At 37.7% G+C, this 25,964-nt stretch overlaps 1 protein-coding gene across 2 annotated transcripts in view; it reads right to left on the reverse strand.

Moving 5' to 3' along the window:
* Positions 1–25,964, reverse strand: part of CERK (ceramide kinase) — a 65,232-nt gene that overhangs the window by 2,965 nt on the left and 36,303 nt on the right. For both annotated transcript variants that reach the window (XM_075208861.1, XM_075208860.1), the window contains 10 exons: positions 24,787–24,909; positions 23,809–23,934; positions 22,044–22,107; positions 20,769–20,914; positions 17,420–17,494; positions 15,746–15,898; positions 13,584–13,689; positions 13,403–13,473; positions 1,128–1,336; positions 581–798 (listed from right to left, as the gene is read on the reverse strand). In XM_075208861.1, the coding sequence (XP_075064962.1) occupies positions 581–798; positions 1,128–1,336; positions 13,403–13,473; positions 13,584–13,689; positions 15,746–15,898; positions 17,420–17,494; positions 20,769–20,914; positions 22,044–22,107; positions 23,809–23,934; positions 24,787–24,909 (1,291 nt within the window). The remainder of the gene's footprint in view (positions 1–580; positions 799–1,127; positions 1,337–13,402; positions 13,474–13,583; positions 13,690–15,745; positions 15,899–17,419; positions 17,495–20,768; positions 20,915–22,043; positions 22,108–23,808; positions 23,935–24,786; positions 24,910–25,964) is intronic.

A 25,964-nucleotide genomic window follows, 5' to 3' on the forward strand; every position in this document is an offset into this window, starting at 1 on the left:
GCCCAGATTTAAGTGTGGTAGTGAACTGAGGCTGCCCTTCTAGTTTTAAAAACAGGTAGTCAGTAACAGTCTACACTTCCAGCACCATGCCTGTGTACCATTCCAGGTTAAAACACAAATAACTTTTTAAAAATAGCCAATAATGAATGTAGAAAAAAATCTTGTTATGGTACTTGTTTTCATTTACCCAGAATCCCTTAGTCTCCTCCCAGAGCATCATCCTAAAGTGTGATAATCCTATCACAATACCAAAGCTTAGTGGGTAAAAGTAAGTGATAATTGGAGAACAGGGTATGACATGACTGCCACCTTTGTTTGCCATGTTTTCAGATCTTTCTGCACTTGGCCATTCCACCACCAATACAGATACAACACTCCAACTCCTAGCCTGCACCGAATAATGACAGAACTGCTTAGAAATATAAATTATATATATATATATATATATATATATATATATATATATATATATATATATATATATATATATATATATATATATATATATATATATAATCTCCTGCATTAGGCAACATTAAGCAGAGAAAAATGTGGATGTTCGAGTCCAGTGAATCTCTACCTCATTTCAATGGCAGTCTGATCCAGAGTTTCCCCATCACAATTCCAGACGCTGTTCACCTGGCTGCACCCACATGAGGGGTGATCTGTACAGATCTGAGCAAAGTTCTTTTTCCCAACATTCCCAAAATCAGCGCTCTCGGAGTCATCTTCTTCAAAATGTTTTGGAGTAAACTGAAAATTCTTGATCCGATAAACATCAACAAATGGAAAGTCAAACTATAAAGACAAATTAAAGCAAGTCATCATTTTAACATACAAAACAATTCCGTTCTCAAAAAAAATGCACTGTAGAAGCCACAATTCATCACACAATAATTAAATCCATTAGTTTGTCAATTCATTGTATCTACACATAAATTTCTAGGAAAATGCATTAAGCAGGCTGCATAAATCAAGTTTTAGACATAAAAAGCTATTATTTACATGCGATGGATATAAAGTTGCACTTCAACACTAGCAGTACGATTGTAGCCTTCTAGCCAAGAGACTACCTACTCACTTTGCTAGCATGCTTTGACAAGGTGCAATCCTAATTAAACCAATACCTGGTCACTGTTGCTTCTTGTGTGTCTGATAAGGTGCCGCAGAAAATTCAACCTGGAGCATTTGTGAACTAAAATGAGATCTGCTGTTCCATCTGCCAAGTGAGCTGCTGGTGAGAGGCCTTTTGGACTTCGTGGACAGGCACAACTCATGCTGGCTGCATTAATTGCCATGAATTTCCCTTTGATTGTTGTCCAGTTCTCCTCTTGTTCTAAAAGAAGAAAGTTCACATTATGGGTCTCACAAACGGACAAGGCCAGAAATAGTTACCAATAAAGTAATTATTATTATTTTATTTAATCAGCATAGACATGGATAAATTAATGCCTTTAAGCAATGCTGCAAGTAGACCTTTATGGGTCTCACATTAAAATGTTGCAAGGGCTCCCCATTTAGCACCAAAAACAAGGAAGATCATTGTTAAAGATCAAATAAAATCTTGCCAAAAAAAAAATGTCACAAGACCCATCTTACTTCATAGATAAGATAAAGATATCTCTCTCTCTCATTCCATCTCAGGGACACTGCTAGCATGGAGTTGTATAAGGCTGCATGGAGTTGACACTTAAAAAGTTAACTAATGTTTAATGTAACTTGCTGCTGACTCCTCTCCTCTGCAACCCCCTGTAGTCTCAGTGTAATACTAAAGCCATGAGAAGGAAAGTCAAAACAACTAAGATAAAACAGCAGATGAACAGAAGGGATGAAACCAGTGTCCCCCAGATGGAATCAGAAAAATAGATTTAGCGTAAGTATAAAAATCCTCTTTTCTCTTTCATCCTCTCTGTGGGACATAGCTACCATGGGGATTTACTAAAGCAGACCCTTAAGGGAGGGACTGTGCTGACAGCCTGGACCGCAAAACACTGCGGCCAAAACTGGCGTCTAGGGACGCAAAGACGAGGGACTTAGTATCTCCCAATCAAGACATGGCCACTGCATAACAAAGTCCTGATAGCTTAAGTTATAGAAGCCGCTGTCACCGTCTGTTGCTAAACATAAGAAATTGATGTGTAATGACGCAAGAACATCCGTTACACCCAGAGGGTAAATGTCCTGCCCACAGCACTTATACACTCAATCTGTAAAAATAAAGATAAATGAAAAATAAGAGAAAAAACTAAGTTATCAGCAAGGACTGCAGAGCAGTACAGGATGAGCCCAACTCCTTGGGCACTTACACTACACTGAGGCTACATGGGGTTGCAGAGGGGAAAAGTCAGCAGCAAGTTACATTAAACATTAGTTAACTCTTTAAATGTCAACTCCATGCACCCTCATACAACCACATGGTACTAGTTTTCCCGAGTGTGGATGAAAGAGAAAATAAAAAAAATTGCACTATTACAGGCTTGAACAAGCTACAAACAGGTACATGTAATGACATGTTCAAAAGAGTAAAAAAGTCTGAACATTGAGGTTAATTTTTTCCCCCAATCCAACAGCTAAGCTTGGCGAGTAATTCAAATCTATAATTATGTGTATAATTAATGTGAAACAACCTGTTTGAGAAAGATCCACAGCCAATCCAGTCATGTGATGGATACATTACATCGCTCCTGTATTAGAGAATGCAGTAAGTCTGACACTAGAAGCCCATTGCTGGAATTGTGGCTGAAATACAGCTGTGAATATTTTGAATGGCTAAGGGGGATCCTATCTAAACACTAATTATGGTGCACATTATTAAAAGATTGTATTGTCCAAATGTGAAAAAAAGGAATCATACTGTGATTTACGATACACAGTCTTGTAAGTCTTTAGTGCATCATTTTCCATGCCAATTAGAGCAATATCACATATCGCCAATGTTGTTCATTTTCACTTAAATTTAGAGGAAAATGTGGTTTGTTTGAAAAAAAAGTAGAAGCTTGCCAATATTTTTGGCCACAACAATATATTAATTACTATTTTTCTGCTCCCATTTTTAGAAATATATGTCCACTTGCCATCGCTCTCATGCTCTATTGGTTAAACTCATTAGCATGCTGACACTTCATAGAACAAGCCAAGTAGCATTGAAACAGTAAGTATTGTTTTTTTTCCTATAACACAACCACTTTAAAACCCCAGAAGTGGTAAACACACTGAAGAGGTAAACAACTTCACTGAAGTCAAAAGATATAAAACAAATGCCGTCTAATTTAATCAATTTGAACCACAAACAAAAAATGTCCAATTTGACCACTGGGAGAAAAAAAAAAAAAAAAAAAAAAAAAAAAAAAAAAAAAGATACCTGCAGACACATTTTACATAAAAACAATAGCAAAGGCTATGTGCATACAGGCATTATTTAATTCTGTCTCTTCTGTTTAACAGAGTAACAAAAGAGAAGGAAGATCACATGGACCATTGATCTGTTGGTGTTTAGGAGCGCCAACACTCCATCGCCTAACGAAATTTGGTTGCCATGGTTACAGTTTCCCTGGTGGTCTAGGAGGAAACAGGAAGTGGGGCAAGACTCCAATGTGCGATCTGCACTGCTGTGCATGCCCAGAGCTCCGAAACCGGAAGTTCGGCTTTTTGCGTTGTACTTCCAATAGAGACACAGAAGAGATAAGTCGCAGCATTAGTAGCTGCGTGCCACAAGTTATAAAAGTTCCCCAAAATCATTAATACAGTGACCGGAGGCTCTCCACTATATTTACATTCATAATAGGAGAGTCTGCACCACAATAAACTGCACGGCTGTGCAGTATATAGAAAACTACCTGCATCTACATATGTATGAGTGCATCTGGATACCAGTATACAAGTACTGTATATAAACTGTATTGCCCGATTGCTGCAACTGTTGTACTGCTGTATTACAGGCAACTGTGAGTAACTGCATTAATCTGTTTAAGTTACAAAAGCGTTGTGGCTTAACAGCGCTGAACATCTTTCGTAACATCAGAAGTTATAACTAACATGATTGCTATGGAAAGACACCAGTGCAGCACACACTGTCCTCCTGCAAGAGAGATGACGGAACTAGGAAAAGTAGAACATGCTCTGCTTTCTCTCCATCTATGTTCTGTCATTCTTATTGGAAAGATATGCTCTGCTTCAATATTGTGTATGTGAGCTTCTGTCTCACCTCTGTTCACCAGTAAACAAAGATGTAACTGAGGTTGTTAAACACTGCTAGTGTAGTTCAACATCTGTTAATCTTATTTTTGGATGTTTTTTCCTTTACGTGTGATGAGCACTACTGAACATATTTTAGAACCACCATGTATTTCACTGACATATACAGTGCATGTGCTAATTAACTTCCTTACTGAAGCACTGGATCAAAGTAATTACTACAAGTGAAAAAAATAGTCTTCTGGTTATTTTCTGCTTACCTAAAACAAAAAGATAATGACAAGGGGGAAAAGTCAGCCAGGCAAAAAAAATGACATTCACAGCTGACTGAATCCTTGTTCACAGCTGATTGGGTGGGCTGAAAGAGTACATATCCATGCACATTCACGTCTACCCAGAGGTCACGGAAAACTTGTCATTGTTCAACATGTGTTTACAGACCCCATGTTACTGCAAATCAGTGGAAAGTAGAAATGCTGTAAACCTCTTGGTTCACGAACAAGGCATGCTTTGAGAGACTTACAATAATATACTGACATTCTGAAACAGATGAATGCTACAAAAAAATAGATAACTGGTGTACAGGTAAAATACCTGCACTATCATACAATACTAGTAACTTACCAAGGGGTATCAAGATATTGCTACACACCTTTTCCAACAAATCCAAACAATATTTTGGTTTATAACCCTCAACTGACAAATTAGGATTTTTTTCAATATGTTCAAAACAAACATTTAATGCATATATATTTTTTTTTATTTAAGTCTGGTAATTTGTCATACGTTTGTTGTAAAATTGCTGTATTTTCTAAATGTTATGCTTAGCTGTTCACCTACCAAAAAAACAAAGGGGAAATATAGAAGAGTGCTAATAAAATTAAACCATTAAAATATTAGCAAACAGTACCATTTGCATATATTGGCTTGAGAATACCCAAACAATGTATTGTCCTTCAAATACTGTCACTTAATATCCAAATATATGAGATGATAATAATTCCCAAGTGCTTCTAAGATATAGAGCTCCTATAAATACCTATATCCATCCTATTGAGACTTTGATGGAGGTTGGTAGTTCACAAATGTTAAAGGCTCCCAATATAAAGAGCAACAATAGATCCTTCCATAGAGAGAGAGAAACAAAAACAAAAAAAAAAAAAAACAGTCCCAATCCAGCCAAGGTTGATAATCCTTTTTTTCCTGCAATTTTGCTTGCTGTACGTTATTTCAAGCAGACATGTATACGAACATATTTACTGTCGACGGCTGGAACTAGAAAGAAAAAAACAAAAAAAACCACATGGCCTCTGGACAAATGGTTATCCCATGAACAAAAATGTACAAATGGATAACTGTCTGCTCTCGCTGGTGTCACCGGACACGTTTCTCCGCCTTCAAGTGGGCGGATTCATCAGAAGCCAATTAAGTTGCCAGTATGTTTTTGGGAACAATCTGAAGCACCAAAAAGAAACCCATACAAACATGGATAGAACATGCAAAATTCATGGAGAACACGCCTTGGTTGGAAATAATCATCAACATTTATTTATACAACGTCAGCAGATTCTGTAGCGCTTTACAATTGGGAACAAACAATAATAAAACAATACTGGGCAACACATAGAGAGGTTAGAGGGCCCTGCTCGCAAGCTTACAATCTATGGGACAAAGGTTTGATACACAAGGGTGAGTGCTGCACCATATTGCATATTTGCCCAGCTAGAATGCAAAGGTTAAAAGTATTAAGTGGGCTGTATATTCAGTCACAACTATGTTGGTCAGAGGGTTGTCTTGTGTTAGCTGTGTAGAGGGTGTTAATAGGGTAACCTAGGGTGATTAAGAGGCTGGTTGAGGAATATTATAAGCTTGCCTGAAGAGGTGGATTTCCAGAGACCGCTTGAAGGTTTCAAGATTAGAGGAAAGTCTTATTGTGCGAGAGAGTGAATTCCATAAAGTTGGTGCAGCCCGAAAAAAGTCCTGTAACTGAGAATGGCAGGATGTGATGAGAACGGAAGAGACTCAGATCTTGTGCGGAACGGAGGTTTTCGAGTTGAGAGATATTTTGAGGGAAGTGAGGCGATGTATGTTGATGCAGTTTTATTGATGGCCTTGTATGTTAGTAGAAGAATTTTATATTGGATTCGTTGAAAAACAACCAACCAATGGAGAGACTGACACAGAGTGGCCCAGCAGAAGAACAATTTGCAAGGAAAATCAAACTAGCCGCTACATGCAAAATAGATTGTAGAGGCTCGAATCTAATTTAAGGAAGACAAGTAAGGAGGGAATTACAGTAGTCGATGCAGGAGATGATGAGTGCATGAATTAAAGTTTTTGCAGCGTCTTGTGAGAGATATGTATGTATTCTGGAAATGTTTTTTTTAGATGTATGCAGCATGATGTAAATATTGAATTAATGTGAGGAACAAAGAGTAGTTGCGAGTCAAGGATTACACCTAGACAGCGAGTTTGCGGGGTGGGATTTATAGTCATGTTATCAACAGAAATAGAAATGTCAGGCGGCAAGCTAAATTGGTAGGTTGGATTATTATTAATTCTGTTTTTGAAAAATTGAGTTTGAGTTGGTCAGAGGACATCCGAAACGAAATGTCAGAAAGACAGTCAGTAACGTGAGACAACACAGATGGTGAAAGATCAGGAGAGGATAGATAAAGTTGGGTATCATCCGCATAGAGAGCATACTGAAATCCAAAAGGAGCTTATTAGTTTTCCAAGAGAAGTGGTGTAGATAGAGAATAGCAGAGGACCTAGGACTGAGCCTTGTGGTACTCCAACTTATAAAGGAAGTGGAGCGGAGGTGGATCCAGAGAAATTAACACATGAAAGAGTTTAGTTAGGTAGGATGTGAACAAGGATAGGACAATGTCTTGAAGACCTATGGATTGTAGCATTTGAATGAGGAGAGAGTGGTCAACCCATCACCCCAGAGCTGTGATGTAGCAATGTTAACCACTGTGCCACATCTAAAAACTCTTCCCTCCTGTGATGCTGTCAACTAAAGAGACTGCGCAAACAATTTGCTCACAGTGCTTTGAACAAGACAACTTCCAAAATTAATCATTAAGCAACAGAGGCCTACAACTTGTACAAAAATATGCGAAAGGGAAAATCTGATTTATAACTGATACTCAGTTTAATTTTTATTCAATCTGTGTTCAAGTTATGTGCACAGAACCTTTTTTTTCTGTATATGTGTAATTTAAGTAAATTGTGAACATTGTTATAGATCCACAAAATAACCTGGGATGAGCAACAATCTGATTTTCTTGAAAAGTAATACATAAAAAGACATTACTGGAACATAACTTTTCCCTTTAAAGCTACAAACCCTAGTAAAAAGGGGATGTGCTTCTCTAATATAAAACCCCCTCCGATTACCTAACACATTGTTTGGCTCACTATTCCAAACTGCTATCAATGATTTACAGTTTGAAATTTCCACGATAATCACATGAGGTGATGTAATGAGCACCTTTTCTAAACAAGCACAATACGGACATGGTGCAGCATAAGTAATTCTTAAACTGGTTTTAACTGAATTTATCCTGTAGAACTTATAAGTTGACAATTACTGCAGTCAAATTCCAAAAATCTTGCCAACAAAACAGCAATGAACGAATACAAAGAATAGTAAAATACGTGTAAATGGTAAACTGTAAAGGAGAGAAAACCTCAAAGAGACAGAGTTCAATTCGGATTATTCACTTCCCAAGTGAACTCCAAATTATAAAATACTACTATTCAGAATGGCAGTATAACATTCGCAGTGTTATATCTAGGGTGTTTTATAAAGAAGTGAAAATCAAAACAGAATCATATGGGCTTTTAAAATTTGGACTTGGAACAACTTAACATTTGTAGCATACACCCCGCATACATTAATTTTTAGTCTAAACCTGTATAATTTATGTTGTGCCTGCGCAACAAACACTTCCTGCGGTGAACCAGATGCCGACATTGTAACTAATCATCACTGGTTTTAGTGTTGTGCTAAATACTACAATCATTTGCTTTTAAATATTCATTGTTTTGAAAAAAATATATAGATCCTAATAATGATCTATTACTAAAATAAACAGCATTAAAAAAATAAAAATTGAAGTTTAACTAATGCATCTACCTCTCTAACTGTCAGATAATGTGCTAAGCAACCAGCCATACTCCACAGTTATAATATAGAAGTGTAGCATGTTTAGAGGTGGATGTTGTGATAGATGCACTGAATGACTGACTGGTGCTTGATCAATATATGCTCCATCAGAAATAGACCCGCCCATTCATTTTGCTGAGAGATCTGCCAGTCTAATTTTATGTGGGGTCTTTTGATACACTCTCTAGCTTAGTGCACCTAATGTTAACTGATATCAGACAGGAGATGCTGTGGTGTGGGTTGGACATATTCAGAGGACTAAATAAGATTATCTAGCAGACACAAAGATCATACAGGTACTATTACAAACTAGACCCTTTGGATATTTAAAACCTAGGTTACAGAAGAATTAGAATATAAAGTAAAGTATTTTAACATATATTGCAAAATATTTAATAGACAATTCTACTTTAACATAGTGAAGTCATACTGAAGTACCTAAATAACCTCGAATAATGCTCAGGATATTTAAAAAATAGGAGTCCAGCACACCCTACAGTGGATGATGCCGATACAGGGGCTTATTCATATGGAATAGCACAAAGTGTCAAAGAAACTTAAAAAGTGTTGATAAGAGGAGATGTTGTAAAGAGAAATACTTTAGAAGTATTTCTATTTCAATTATACTTGTTATCATGGATACCCTCCATGCATCTGTTCATTTGATCAAAAAGCTGAGGTCTGCTATTTTAATGGCAGCATACTGCATAGTTTTGAGAATGGTATTAACTGCCAGAATGGTTTAAATACAAAAGTACAGATCTTGCACAACGTAGCAAACTGAGATACCTGACTTAAGTAAGTTCATTTTAAAAGCGAATTTTAAAAAAAAAACAAAACAAAACAAAACAAAACAAAACACAAAAACAAAAGAGAGGCACATTTCTTATGTCCAACTGGACCCTGATTCAATACATACAAACATTTAACTTACAACTTGGCAGGTGCAAGCTGCAACACTTGTAAAAATAATGTTCACATGTGAGCTGTAAACCCATGCTAGGACTGAGAATCCAGAGAATTAAATCTCACTAAGCCAGACCAGAATAAGCACACTACAAATATGAATATATTCTTTATGTTGATTTTGGCACTTTATTAAGAAGTTGGCTACTCTATAGTCAAGAAGCCCTAATGTCACCAGCGTCAGCTGTAAGACTATGTGCCAATCCCATAATTGTCTTTTGTTTCCCAAGACATCTGGATAAATCACCCACAGTACACTTGCCAAACACTATAAATCCATTAGTCTTTGTTCATATTAACCTTGTCAATAGCAGCAGAAGATGGGGTTAATAATCAGGCCTGCATTTTCCAGAGAAAGAGCTACAACTATTCACCACGAGTTGTTAACATAACATCACAAAAGGTGAATAAACAAGCAATCAGTATTTTGGCCTTCCCTCCAGATGAGCCAATTATGTGACTTCCACCTGCGCTGTAATAAGAGATTTCAGAGGATAACACAAGTCATTTACCGTCCATCTGTTACAGCTAAATGCTAAAGTTGGGTACATACTACAGGTTTTCCAACCAGTTTATATACCATAAACGACTGTTAGGTCCGATATCTTAGTGTATACTCTCCCACGTTTTATCATTACAAAAACATTTTATTGTTTGATTGGATTTTATAAAAACAGACTAAAAAGCACCATCAACAACGCTGGGCAAATGTGAAGGTGTGTAGGCTGGCATGACCAGCAGTGTAAGCAGATCTCCATAGAGTGTGCAGAGTCACGATCTTTTCAGCAGATGGTTATGAGAGATGAAGAGCACAGATCTGAAACAAAATCATGTAGGTGTCTACACAAAATTCAGCATGCTCATCAGGAATTTCAGTCGTTAGTAAAATAGGTACAGAATCGCATCTGCAGTCATTTTCAGTAGTGTGTACCACATCTCATTATTATGAAGACACAACCTCCCCTGCTGCTCTCTCTTTTGGGGGCTTGTCCTTCTCCCACACAACCAGACCTGGGGACCGGCAATTTGGTGGCGTTTGCATACTACTCTCCCCCTGCTGCTCTTTCTGGGGTCTTTCCCCTGAACTTTCTCCTTTGAGGTACACTCTGCTTCTTCCACCCAGCCCACCTTCGTGTTGCCATTATCTATCGTACTCATGGTCCTGTCTCTCAATTCCTTGATAACTACGCCACTTGGCTCCCTCACTTTCTCTCTTATGATCTTCCCTCTCTCATCCTAGGGGGCCTTTAATATACCTATAGACAATCCCTCATCCCCTGCTGCTTCCAAATTTCTCTCGTTTTCCTTCTCCCTCTGTCTCTCAATGGACCTAATCTCCCTCTCACAGCAGCAGCCACTCCGTTTATCTTGTCTTTTCACACTTGGGTACTGTCTCCAACCTCATCAATTCACCTTTTCCTCTCTGACCACCATTTCCTCTCTTTTAGCATCTAACCTTCCCCATTCCCTAAGGTTACTCTCACCAAGCATAATCTTGACACCAGTGATCCTACCACTTTCTCCTCATCCCTAGTATCACTCCTGACCCCCCCCCCAATCACCACTCTTTCTTGCCCCAATGAGGCTGTCTCCTTCTATAATCACACTCTTACCACTGCATTTGACTTTGTTGAACCAGCTATCACCATCAAGCTTTTTAGCACCTTCAACTCCCTCCTCGCTCTGTTCTCGACTTTGCTTCCCAGTTCACATCCAAAATTGAGTTAATACGTCTCCACCCAGCAGTCTCTTCTTGCCACACCCTCTCCCCCCAATATGTCACTGCACTGTAGATGCCATCTTCTTCCCCACTTGCTAGTCCACCCTCGTTCTGTTCCTTTACTCTGGTATCTGCATATGAAGTCCACACCCTTCTATCCTCCTCACTCCCCTACACCTGTGCACAGGACCCCATCCCCTCCCACATCCTCCACTTCTCTCTCGAGGCCTGCTCCCACCTTGCCCACCTCCTCAACCAATCCCTCTCCGCTGGAATCTCCCCCCCCCCTCCTTTAAACAAGCTTTCGTTCCCCCATACTCAAGAAACCATCCCTTCACCCTGCCTCTCCCTCTCATTATTACCCTATCTCCCTCCTTCCTTTTGCCTCCCAACTTGTTGAACGGGATGTCTACAACCGTCTCACCTCTTTTCTCTCTTCTCACTCACTCCTTGACCCACTCCAATCCATATTTTTGCCACTTCCACTCTGCCAAAATTGCCCTCACTAAGGTCACCAACAACTTCTCTTGGCTAAATCTAAAAGACACTTCTCCCATCTTATCCTTCTTGACCTCCCTCCCTTCTTATCCTTCTTGACCTCCCTCCTTTTGCAAACACTCAAATCTAAAGGCCTCTGTAACACGGTCCCTCTCCTGGTTTTCTTCTTACCTCAACCACTGCTCCTTTTCGGTCTCTACACATGATTCACCCCCTTCCCATCTTTTCTTACCCGTCATTGTCCCCCCAAAGTTCTGATCTCTCGCCTTATATATAATTTTTCTCTCCCACCGCTCTATCTCTGATGTCCCCCACCACCAGTTCCTACATTGGATCCCCATTGCCTACAGAATTAAATTTAAATTCCTCACCTTCAAAGCTCTCACTCAATCCTCCCCTCGCCACCCCCTACATCTCCAACCTCATCTCTACATAGACTCCTCACCGCCCCTCCGTCCTGCCAATGACCACCACCTCACTACTTCACTGATCACCTCCTTCCACTCCTGCCTCCAGGACATTGCCCAGGTTGCTCCCCCGCTGTGGGACGATCTCCCATGCTCCATCAGGTCAGTCTCTAATCTCAAAGGCGTCAAGTGAGCCCTTAAGACGCATTTCTTTATTTATGCCCATCAGCATTCCTCCTAACTCTCTTGTCCCACCTTTCACCACCTATCCCCCATTCAGTTCCACCCTATTTGTGTCTCCCCCTTAGGATGTAAGCTCTCACGAGCAGAGCCCTCTTTCCTTGTGTTCTCCTTCTAATATGCCATCACCCTCTGTACCTCTTGGCCTGCTTCCCTAACTCTGAATTCTCATTCATTCAGTATGTCCGGTTTTTGTATTTTGTTCCTCATGTATCACGTTGTGTGTTATGGATCACTGTTTTCTGTATGTGTCATGTACTGCGCTGCAGACTCTTTGTGGCGCCATATAAAAGATAATGATTATGATAATGTTTTAAAAATGTGGTTTCTTAATGTATTGTAGTGCACATGTAGACAGTTTTTTTTATTTTATTTTCAAAATGACAGTAACTAACAGTATTTTCATGAACTGTGCAACCAGCATTAGAAAATGTTAAATGCCTAAATATTATTCTACTAAAGTTTATAAAATCAAGTTAAAAAAAACAAAAAACAGTAAGTAGGCACCAGTAAGTGCAAATAGAGCTGCACACCTGCTATTGAACCAATACTTAGGGGAACGCAACTTGACAGGTCACTAGGCATCAGTGACTTCATGAAAGCATAAGGTACTTTGGTACTTCCGAAATAATGTAATTACCGAGGCAGGCGGCAGAAGAGAACCTTGGTAGAGTGGAAATTTGATTTATTAAAAAGGTGGAGCTCTTCTTTGCCACCTAAACCCCTACCCAATAGTAGATCTACGTCCTGTTGTGCTGGCCTTTAATCTATGTGCCAAACGAACATAAGGCACTTTTCTTCCACCCACTGGAAACAAGGTTGCCAGTGGGTGGAAGAAAGAGTGCCTGGGAGCTGCCAGATTTGGTGCCCCGTACACTCAATCACAAAGCAAACGAAAAAAAAAAAAAAATGAATTAAAAAAACAAAAACAAAAACAAAAACAAAACACATCCACAGAGCTCAATAACATGTTGTGGTTGCTATGAAAATTCAGTGTTGTCAGATTTCACCCAAAAACAGACAACCCATATATGTTGCTTTTCTCATTTTTTATAATCGATTGAATTTATTACATATGTCCTTTCAAAATAAAGAGTTTATTTTTATTTAAAATCACCCCTGATGAAACAGACATCTGAAAACTGTCTTGCAAGAGGAGTAGTCCACTGACCATGAAAAGGTGTAAAGTTTAACGGTCCTCACCATTGTGTTCCAACCCACAGGCTCTCTGCTGCTCCTCCAACTGCTTGCTACTTTGCCTGCAAATGTAGCACCTGGAAGAACAAAATTTCATGTCAGGAAAGATTAACAATATTGTATTGTAATAAAATAAAATTAACGGTTGTAAAATAGTTTGTGTTTACATAGTAACCAAGCAACTTGCCCAGATGTGCAAACAACTTTGTCCCGTGGAGAACCCAAAGCACATTTTGCTGGTTGAAAAGACACTGTCCCTTCATAGTAACGATGAGATAAAAAAGTCTTGAAACCTAAAAAGAAAAAAGAAAAACAAAAAAACCCCAGAATGTATAATAAAGCTATGTTCAGAATCATTTAACAGAAAATTAAAACAAAAAACAAAATAAAAACAAAAATAAAAATAAAAAAAAACCATGTAAATTGCATGATCTGCTTGGAGTGATTGACTCTGAAGTTCAGCTGCCACCAAGTGCACATTCTGTCTGGTCGCAGAGTTTGTAATTGTTGTTTTACAGTAAAAGGGTATTGTATGGAGCCTACTGTTTTCCACTTTTACAGAGCAGATTATTCCTGAGAATATGCTGTGATTTGAATGTGCATTAGGAAAGCAATTACTATTACCTGTATACACAGAGTGAACATAGTGAACGGATGTCAAATGAAGAAGCTATTAGTCCTACCCAAATGTGGATAAATAGGACTTTATCCCAGTACACACAATTATCTTGGGGTTTATGCTGATTTTGAAAGAAATCCGTCATAACTGGTCTATTTTGAAGATGTATGTTGCTATCTAACTTGCATTGCTGGTATATACACTACTGCACAGCATATCTGATGGCACCCGAATGTGCGGTAACTGAACAACTTTTTCTCTACAGAAGGAGGACACATGCTGCCATATATACACACGTCCAACTCCCCCAACCTGTTACTTATTGATGTCAGCAGGTTTGAAATGCAATGTGAACGTCAGCATTGGGCGATCTTGTGGTATGAATGGTACATATTTATGCATAGAAGAGCTAAACAGCAGCAATGTACAGCTTTATTTTAAATAGAATGTTTTATCACCAGAGGCAAATAAAGCACAGAAGAAACTATAACTGCACACCATTAATGCCTAAATAAACTCCACAAACATTGCTGTTTGAATGAAGTTCCTTTTCAATAATTATAGGATTACAGTCATATTAGCATTGGCTGTGCACGCTCACATTCTCTTTAAAGTCTGTGAGACCGTAAAGTGTAAATATGGGAAAGACAAGAAACCAATTAATCCGCTTCTAATGAAGTCATCTTATTGGTGTTCCATAAAACCCAAAAGAAATACGGGAAGGCTAGACTACATCACTAATACAACAGATTATAGAACAGAGAGCAATCCAGAAAGATCCTGTTTAAATAATGATCAGGAAACATTCAGTTCACTTTTTCAACATTGTAAACCGAGCATTGCATCTATTTAGAATGCATTTTGCAAAAAACACATTTCTCTCTCTCTATATATCTATATATAGATAGAACTCTACATTTCAACTGTTATGCAGTCTCTTAATTTTTTTTTTTAAAATGTATCAATGCACACGAACGCAAAGATATTGCCAACGAAAGCAAGTATATTAATATGAACCTATATACTTACGGCAGGTGTTACCAAAATATAAAAAGGTGTGGAAAAAGTGGGGGGAAAAAGGCAATGATTTATTAAATTAAAAAAAAAAAAAAAAAGTTCTTCACTGATTTTAACTTTTAATTTGCTTTAAGGTTAATTTTGATACAAGAGAAAAGGTAATTTTACTGAAGTTTATTGTTGTGATTTATATTGTCTTCAAGTACACCGACATAAATGTAATTATGAAAATTGTAGTTTTGTTTTTTTAAGAATGTTAAAGCTACAGAGAGATTTAGTACAATAAAATGATGGATCACTGTTGAACAGCAAAATAAATCTTATGCAATTAAACATTTAAATGTAATTTGTGGGTTTATCAAAACTTAGATGACTTTCTTGTAAATTTAATTTTTAATTTTCCTACTGGGACATCACATTCCTCTTGACAAAAAGGAAGACTTGATAAACAGCAACTGGATATATCACAAATGCTTTACCAAGATCTAAGAATATAAGAAGCTGAACAACATGTGCTGTATTCAGTGAGTCACTGACAATCTTATTTTCAAGATTCTATTATAAAAGTACAGTATTATAATTCCCATTTGTCCAAAATCTATAAACCAAACTCTAAGGACAGAGGCTGTCAAGCTGCAGAATATAATTTACATTCTAAAGCAGCAAGCCATTATGCTAAACAAAAAGTGCACCAATATTTTATGTTACTTTACCTGAAAAGTCATATCTGGCAGGACCCAGCCAACGATTCTTTTCGCTACCTTTTAAAACATCACCATAGAAACCATAGCCCAATAAAGAAACTGAATACTTCAGAAACATTTTCTTGTGGTGAACTGAACTAACATCCAAGGGCTGAGAATCACCTGTTTAGAATACAGAAGAGGAAGTTGAGTTGCTACATTCTAAAGAGGTTGAATGACTGCTCATTTTTGCCATTATATTTGTATTCACTGAAAGGGACGGATTTTCAATGTGCAGATTGTACAGCTTTTACCTGCTCCAAAACCTTCAAACTCAGGACAAACTAGAGTCTAATAAAACAAACAAAAAAAACAAAACAAAAACATGCCACCTCTGTTTTAGAACAGATTCCAGTGTCCCTCCCTATGTATCAAATGTCTTGGGCATCATTTAAATTAGCAGTTTATAGTGACTGAAGATACTGTGACACTGATTATTCAGAACCAAATTAGGTGACTGTCTTGATGTCACAGAAAATTCCTTAGGAGCACAGAGAGCATACTGCAAGTACATGCCAAGTTCACTCTAATTAATACTGATGAATATTAAAACCTGCCCAGAAGACGGCTGACTTCATGCACACATAGTGAAAATAGAAGAAACTATATAGCTAGAACACACCGTAAATGTAACACGTTTACTTATATGGTGTATGTTGTAATGTGTTTAACGAGCAGTTGTAGGTTATATACTGAACCATATTTTGTTTCCAATTTAACACTTTCTTGTTGGTGGAGTTGATGGCAAATAAAGACAGAGACAGAGCATGTCTCGGCTCACCAAGCATCTACCGTATTTCATGGATTCTAAGACGCCATTGTAAGATGCACACTAATTTCAGTACCACCAACAGAAAAAAAAGCTTTGATTATATGGAATTCCAATAATTTCTCTAAAGACGAAAATTTACCTCACTAATGTCAAAATGTCGACTTTCAGCTCTATTTCCATGTTCTTCTGCACACATACTAACTTTTCATTTTAATGTGGCTTCGTAGTGCAATCTTTTTTGACAACATTTTGTCTATTTTGACAACATTTTAGGGATCAAAATGAACAAAATAGAGCTCCATGATAATGAAATAATAGCGGCTTCACAGTTGCAAAGAGTGCCACTGTATTCAGAGGGCGTGGTGAAGGGGCAACGGCCAAACTTCCACCCGCAATTCTAAGACACACTTTCGGCTTTAGAGATATTTATATGGGAAAAAGGTGCGTCAGAGTTGAAGCAATACGATATTATATGCCGTGTAATGCATAGCTTCACTGCATTCAAAGATTATCCTATATTCACATATATGCTCATGCCATCCCATACATTGAAGCAGCCGTCTTACATGGACCGCATTCATCTGAAAATAAAGTCCCAATGTGGTTAACAATGCTTCAAATGTTAAATATAAATGAAATGTATTATCAGCTAACACAATCTCAACAGATCAGAGAGTAATCTGGCTACACGAGTTGGGACAAGGAATCAACACTTGCAGCAAATTACACCAGCTATGGATATTATCTTCACCATCCCACACACATCAGAGTCCTCATAGAAAATGAATAAATAAACTGGCTTAACAGAAGAAAACTTAACACAATGTTTGGTACTGGCACCCTCTCTTAATGCCATCATGTAAAGAACATACCTAAAATGATGTGCAATGCAGAAGTTACTGGATCACTGATCCCCACAGTAGCAAAACATACACAGTCTGTAGAACCTGCAAACAAACAGATGTACATAGTAAATTAAGCTTTATGAAAGAGCCTAACATTGTTCACTATTCTCTTTCCCTCCTGTGCAACAGTATTTGAAGACAGCCTATCCCCCAAGTTGTATAAAACTGATCGACCAATTTTCTGTGGGACAAATTGTTCTATTGTTTGACAACTGCCTAACCACAGAGTATGTGCCCAATCACGCCAGTATCACATTCTCCCTATATAGTTAACTGCACCTGCTCCTTTGTACTTAATCGAGCATTAATTTCTTGTTAAACAAACAGTGCAGCCAAACATCCCATTTCACTAAAAGAAACGCCTCATAAATAAACTTCACTTCAAAAAGATAGTGAATATCAAAAGAAGAGAAGTGGAGGCAGGACCGAAGCCCTATGTGCTTTTCATGCACTTTTCCCATGTTTATTTGATGTGCTGACCAGAACGCCAGTTGATTGAACATAGTCCTGTGCAATATACCATAACTACATGGTCCATGTACATGTGCAGTTGTAAAATCACACCCTTGTGTAACATGCCTAAAAATGGCATAGTCCCAGGCCCTTAACTGATCTTACAGCAATGTTATCGTGTATTTATTCATTATATGTGCTGACAGGAGAAAACAAACCAACTTATGAAACACTAATGGTTAATAGTCTGTGTCTATTGATTGTATGTATGTTTCACATCATTGTATTTTCCTTGTAACATCAGATAGTACAAAGTGCAACTCAGTCAGTAAATATATACAGAGAAAACCAAAATAGTAACTGCAACAAACAAAAAAACCCCACATCTACTCACAATAGAAATGAAAACGTGATAGTTCAGCTGGTTGTATGATTAGGTTTTACATCCCAGAAATAGACGGCGCTTTTGTTATGTCTGGACAGAAAATTGGTGAGTTTCATTTATTCCCCTTTTCTGTGGAGAACTGGAAACCTGCCCAGTACAAGCTACTGTATGTTAAATCCAGTTTTACTAAGCTTGTAGTAAAAGCCGCAATGGATCAAAACGCTGTGCAGAAGCAGCCCTATTTCCATCACTGCCCACATAAAAAGTTTAATGTAATTCCAAGGGCATATGCTTCTCAAAAAAGGATTAGTCTTTCCAGCTCTTAGGAAAAAAAATGGTGCTTCAATAGAACTATACGCTCAAGTCAACACATCAGATAAATCTCAGTCTTTGACATATTACTAATAAAACCTCTGCCTTACAGAGCAGTAGGATTTCAGAGGTATTTATTATATTTTGAGTTTGTTGCAATAATTCAAGACCTCAGGAAAAAAATTGTGCTGTGTATGAAAGTAAAGGGGGTGGGCAGGCTGACTAATAAGGGATAGCTGTGTAACCAGTCCAAAGAACATTGATAAGAGTAAAGTCGATACACAGGAGAACATTCCATCATAACAAGGACGAGAACAGTGCAGCTAAACTCCCATTTATTACAGAGCTGCAGGGCACATTTAAAAACTATTATAGTCAATGCACTACAAATTGGTAGCTTAGTAGTCCAAAACAAAAAAAAAAAAACACACCAGTAAAATGAGGATTCAAAATAGACCAGGAAAGATAATACCTGCACTGATAAAAGATAAAAAAAAAAAGAAAAAAGAAGGAGGTAAAGATGCCTGAAAGATATTCTTAAATTATGCATTTTCCAGAGATAATAGAAAGCACAAAGCTCCTTCGTGCAGCCAAATTTTCGAAGCTTCCTATTTGTGTGTGTGTGGCAACATACCCTTTTAGAGTGGCAAACAAGCAGCTTTAAATTTTGAGACTTGACACACCATGGTAAAATATATGGTTCAGTGTTAGCATGACACTCCACTACAGCTCTGTTACAAAATAAAAAAAAGTATCAACTTCCCACTTCATTACAAACACATCCAACTGATCCCACATCCTTATAAGTGTCCTGAAGGAATCTGATCACTTCTTTGCCATTGCTTACTGATATAAACACTCACAGTGCCTTCACTCGTTCTCTGATGTCCTTGCCAATGGTAAAAAAAAAGTGGAGTGTAAAGTTAAATTTTACTCAGGGCTGTAAAGAGGAACTTTTTGGGCTATAAAACAACTCTGCCCACTCTGACCCCCAGAGATATAAACCACGAACAGTAGAAAATACGGTACCACGACCACAAACAATATACTCTACATAAGAACTAGAACCAAAGCAAAAGAGCTATAGACGTGTAAAACTGCAAAACAAGCTATAATCAACTGCTAAATTCAATAGCATCCACGTATATTGTCTGTACCGCTTATGCGGTTATCTCCCACTCCTCCACTCTTCTACCCTCCCACACCCCTCTCTACTTCCATCCCAGGTTGCGCCACGGCAGAAACAATGAAACCACCAACAACAAGCTCTATTTAGCAGGCTCGCATATAGGTGGGACCTCTGGTGTTGATTTAGCTCAGGATTCAGGATTTAGCTGCTAAGCCTCCAAATGAAATAGCTGATTTTGTGTATTTACAGAACCTCCACATATGTGGCGGTTTCCAATATAACTGATGAAGTTTTAAGCGTACACGTTGTGGAGGACCATCCCACTAGACAGAGGTTGCTACATGCAGCCATCTTCTTGGTGCTCAGCCAGTTCTGCAATACAGCATCTGCAAATCTATTCAGTTAACCACGTTTAAAACGACAGTGGAGGAAGTGTGAGGGCCAATCACAAGCCACAATTTCTTGTCTCCAGCTCACACCTCACCCACCATGGTTTTCCTACATGGCTGTAAAAGGAAGGGAGGAGGCTGGGAAAAAAAGGCTTCATGTAATAGCCTTGGATAGGAGGAAGGGCACCGTCATAAAATCTTTTCTGTAGGTTGTAGTGCTGTTTGTAAGAGGGCAAGTAGAATTACTCAACATACAACTCAATTGGGTTACTTATTTTGTATAAAACACATGTAAATATTTACAATCCATAAAGTGCTTCTAAGCATGAACAACCTATCTGAACACATAAAATACCCAAATACCTAAAGTACACAAGGATAAGACATAAAATGACCCTGTTCAGAAGTAGAGAAACCTAATGAGTATATATGCACTTGGATTAATCTTCATTGATGCTGACATGAACCAGAATATATAATCTTAATATGCTAACTCTGTACCAAATTTAAAATTAGCTTTCTGAGTACTGCAAGGTCACATATGGAATATTATAATGAGCTGCATCACTGAGCAGAAAAGTCAAAGTCACAAAATCACAAACGAAGCAGAACAATATGAGGTCAGATGAACATAATTAGTCGCCTTACCAGCAGGAATAATACCAATCCTAATACTGCACTGAGGTAATGGGGCTTTGGGAGTGTTATGATCGACATCAGAATCCTTTTGTATTCGGCCTATGAGTCCATGCAGCACTTCACTGAACATTCCATCGCCACCAACACAAACAATGCTGCCATTGAGGAGAAAAAAAATTTGCAGTTACAACACACAAAACAAATCTGAACAGATCTCGTGTTCTTGTGTCATGAAAGCAGACGAAATGTAACCACATGCCTATTGTCTAATATCTCACATTCATCTAATGCTGGACTAAAGCAAAAGGTATTGTAGCAAAAAATGTTTTAACAGGCCTCTGACCAGCTTGCCATATCTACACCAATAGAGGATCATCACCATACTATTATTAAATGGAAATCATTTTATTATTTAATGTATAATTTTATACTGCACAGTACAGGAAAATTCAGCCTTTTACATGCTAATTATATAACTTGACTGCCTTCATGTCTGCATCCCTAGCATACATTGTTCAATTAAATATTTGGACAGTGGCTGTGTCTTCAGGCAGATATCCTCAGCCTGCAAGGCTGGACTCATTATGTGTGTGACCTGCAGAGGTGGATTCTGTCTGCTGTCCAAGACAGCAGTGGTGCTCAACTTCTTTTACCCAATTTCACTGGAACCCAAGTGAAATTGTGCTATTTTTGTGTGACCCCAAACGTGGACATTTAATAGCATGCATTACATCTGACAATCAGAAGTTGGCAAAAAAGACAGAATCTGGAATCCCAACACACACAAGTTGTACACTTAAGCATTAGCAGATTTTACAGCCATAAAACTCTATAGACTGTCAACTATATGAACATTAGCTCTCAAAACAGTGAATCTGGTCTCTAAGAAAAGGGGTAGTAACGGAACATCCTGCTTATGTGAAACACTGTAGGACTAGTCCTAAATTATGGACAAGTATCCCCAAGCATTTTCCCCTCATCTAATGGCCAGAAGGGAAATACTGGCTGTTACCATAGAGGGATCATCCATTGACAGTGGATGAATTGATCAATTGAGTTATTTAATAAAAGCCAGTCTCTTCGCAAAACATTCTTCCAATACACCCCTTTCATAGTTGAATCAAACAACAATATGCTTGAAAGTTAGCAAAAGTACCTGGTACCAGAAAACCCAGGAAGAGTATGTGCAAAATTGATAGAAAAGGACAAAAAAATATAAATAAAAAAGTGTTTTGTCTGAAAACATGTGGCCCATTCACTATGCCTTAAAACAATAATACTTACCCATCATATTTTTCCAGATTGACTTCATACAGATTATCTCTAGCATGGTTGGCATATTCTGTGACTGTGTAGAAAGTAAACAGTTACAGCAAACAAAGAATACATTTTGTGGAAAATAGTATTTATCAAGTGAAACTCATGTATAAAGACTTGTTCATATAGGTGCTTTCCCTGCAGCAGCATTAAATGCAGTGAACTTCAAACACTATTGGAGACAACAATTCAACAATCACTGCAACTAGAGTCCAAAATGGAGGAGTGAATGCTGAACGTACATGGATGTAGCATATACAATATTCCTGCATTGATTTCCCATTCAAAGTGCACCCTTAATGTTCATGTATATGGTTAGGACTCTCTCTATAGAGTTCTAGGGTCCTATTGGCAGAGTGATATGATCTGCCTTTATCTAGTAGTGAAAGCAACAAAGTTAATGTACCATGGACAGAAGCAGACCTATAGCTAATAGATTAACTGTAAGGGTATTTTAGAGGGCATAAGCATTAATAAATATATTTTATTTGTAATGCTTTTCCCCTTCATCTTTCTTTAAAACAAGTCTTTTAATCTTTCTTTTCTTTAAAAGAATACCCATATATCAGGACTACATTAGTGGGCCTTTTTGTGTGTTCAGAACGCTGCAACTCAAATATTGTACAAGTCTTAAAGATGTCAAAAATATATTGGGTACTCCACAAACATTGCATTAAAGATGGCCCTGAAAAAAAAAATAGAGAAAAATCCCCCAGCAACACTGCTATGAACTAGTAAGAGCTCATTTACTAGTTCATAGCAGTGTTGGGGAGTTTATCGCTGTATTTTTTCCCTTTCTGGATAAGCCTATCCTTTCAAGTACCTGCTGTGAACCTATAAATTTATTGAACAACTTCCATTTCTGGATAAAAATGGAGCCGTACAAAAATTAAGAATTTTTAATTAAGTGACAGAGCTGTATTCCTGTTTGTTTCAAAGAAGTCTGACGTACATTTACATCCTGTCCAAACAGCTGTCTATTGCACAAACGGTTTCACATTACAGGTTTAGATCATTTGTTTGCTGCACATACAATAATTTTAATCATTCACTGCATAACATAATCAAGTAAAATACATACATCATATAGTTCAATCATTCTAATTCTAAGTAACATAGACCGAAAGGCAAGAATTTATACATTCTCTAAGTAATACAGCTATGATAATCTAGCTAAACACCATAGTGTTAACACAGGAAGAACCTAAAAACCCCTTTAAAGTGAAACGAAAAGGGGATGAAATATTGGAATACTGACAATCCTCATAATTACTACAGTTACATAATTCTACACATGTTGCTGCAATTATAAAGCTAAAACTAAAACTGCTATCTGCCCTCTGACACTATTTCATTAATAGTGACAACTGCAGAATGTGTGTTAACTGGGCACCATCATAATGTTTCAATGGCACCATCACAAATGATTAGCAGGCAAAAACTTATCTCCCAAGCCTTCATAAATGCAATAGTCCATTATGTAACATACAGACCACAATGAAACCTAAACTTTGTAATAGCACTTTCACCCCCTCATAATAGTAGAATCACGAGGCTTCTATGCTGACCGGGAGAACATGGAAAGTGAAAGAATTAAGAAGTTATCAGTAGAGAAGAAATATTTAAGAAAAAATAATAAGTAATTTATCATATATTGCATAGTGCTCTTATATAAGATACATTTACATTACAACTACTGGTTTCTGCTAAAAAGACAGTTTGTTCTCCTTACCTATGACTTCTGTAGAGATGGAGGCAAGGCTGAACAATGGAGCCACTTTCTTCTCATATATTTGTTGTCCTTGCTTCTTTCCACCATATGGGTTTATGTAAACTAGTAAGTGCTTTGGTCTCCATGCTGTAGTAACAAAAATAAAAAAATAGTCCTTCCTTACAAAGCATGTTTTGACGGGGAATCCTTACCTTTTTTCTTTTTTTTTTATAAGACTGAGAATGTTCCAGGTTTAAATTTTCCTGTTTGTCCACTATAGGTTATCATACCACAAAATTCTTGAATTTACTTGGCTAGGAAAGGTGAAGAGCCTAATGGAGCAGTTCTCCCAGTAATCAAACTAGCAGGAAAAGTGGTGGAAAGCTTGCTTAAGATTACAGAACAAACTTTGCACAAAACATTACTAGAAGGCTGAAGTACCTTGCTGGCAATGAAACAAACCCTCAACTGCGGACAATCAGCCCACCTGAAGCCTGAGTGCTGAAGTAAGCCAGGCTGTAGGTTTCCATTTGTACAAACAAATAGCACTCCCTTTGTGTGGTTCGGTTTATTATTTTCTATTTCTTAATTACTTCTGCAATATAGCCATTTTAAGTTGTATACTAAGCATCCTATGAGATGGTTGAGTATCCAGCATCCCACCTTATCAACAGACAGTGGAAACAGAGATGCTCATATTTGTTTCAAAGCGGTTCTCAAACTAGCTAATCAAATCAGCTCTAAAATTCAAAAAAAGTTACAATAAATCCTTAAAGTTTACATACAAATTTTTTTTTTTTTAGCAAGACAGATTAACTACATTGTATAATATTTTTAACTGTTTCTATGTAAACTTTAAAACAGTCATGTTTGATTTTAAAAATTAAATGTCAATATATTAATTTAAATTTAGTTGTACCAGATTCTAGCTACAGGTAAAGTTTTCCCTATCCATTTAAAACAGACATTTAATGATGGCGCACGCAAAATGAAACTTACTCTGTTGTTCAAGCAGATCATTAAGTGCTTGTAACCAGTGGTAGCAAAGAAGTTCATCACTGCACCAAAATGTCACTGCTTTGCACCGCCAGCGATGCTTCTTCATTCTCTGAACATAGTGCACTAAGGACAGAAAATCATAACATGTCAAACAACCCTACAATCAGTTGTGACTGCAAATACCAAAATGATCTATTTTGTGTATACAAGTGAACAATGTGTGCTGCATCACTCAATTTGGATTTTAAATTATATAGAAGAATCCATACATTGTATAACAGTTTTGAAATCCATAGTACAGCAGCAGGATGCATAACAACTCAAAACTAAAAAAAAAAAAAAAAAACATCAGCTGGTCAATCAAAATTAAAAGAATCCATACCAAATTATGTTAAATGGGATTTCAAGATTTAAAGAAACTCGCACTTATAACACTGAAGCCAGCAGTTTGACCATGGAACAGTATACTGAAATGATGCAGTGGAAGGTCAAAGATGTGCACTCCACTGAAGAGGACAAATTCTTTTGGTTTCATACTATCATCTGTTTCTCAGTGTTTGGATTCTGTTTGACCCATTTTAGAGACATTAAAGCATGTCAACTATCCTGAAGTAGTCCACTGATCCCAAACATCCAATGAAAGAGTCCATTTATCCCTACTGGAGAGCATGGTGTAGATACCTACTAAGGGATAACACGAGTAGTTACACCAATGCTGTGCTGCGTGTCCCCCCATCCCCCCCATTCATTACAATGGAGTTGTGTTTTACTGGGAGAAATTCCACTGAAATGAATGGTGAATCACAGAATGATTATTTTTTTTCCCACTTACAGAATGTTCAATTCACTCTCTATGAGGGGGGGACTCAATTATCTGCGATGTTGTTCAGAACATCGCGGCTGCTGGATTTTTACAGAAATCTCCACCGATTTTTCTTTGTACCCCATAGAAGGGCATGGAAAAATGAGCGGATATTTTACCATAGTAACGGTAAAGATGCGCAGCTGCGATGTTCTGGGGAACCACGCGGCTAATTGAATTCCCCCCCTGTGTGTGAGCAAAGCAGGGAGTCCACACTACAATCTTCACTGCCAATCACATTGCAGCTAAAATGGGAGATTGCTTATGATTGGTCGAGCAGCTGAGTTCACATTCATCCAATTTAGGTTTTCAATCT

The sequence above is a fragment of the Mixophyes fleayi genome, chromosome 4 (genome assembly GCF_038048845.1).
Source record: "Mixophyes fleayi isolate aMixFle1 chromosome 4, aMixFle1.hap1, whole genome shotgun sequence".
In the NCBI taxonomy this organism is placed as follows: Eukaryota; Metazoa; Chordata; class Amphibia; order Anura; family Limnodynastidae; genus Mixophyes; species Mixophyes fleayi.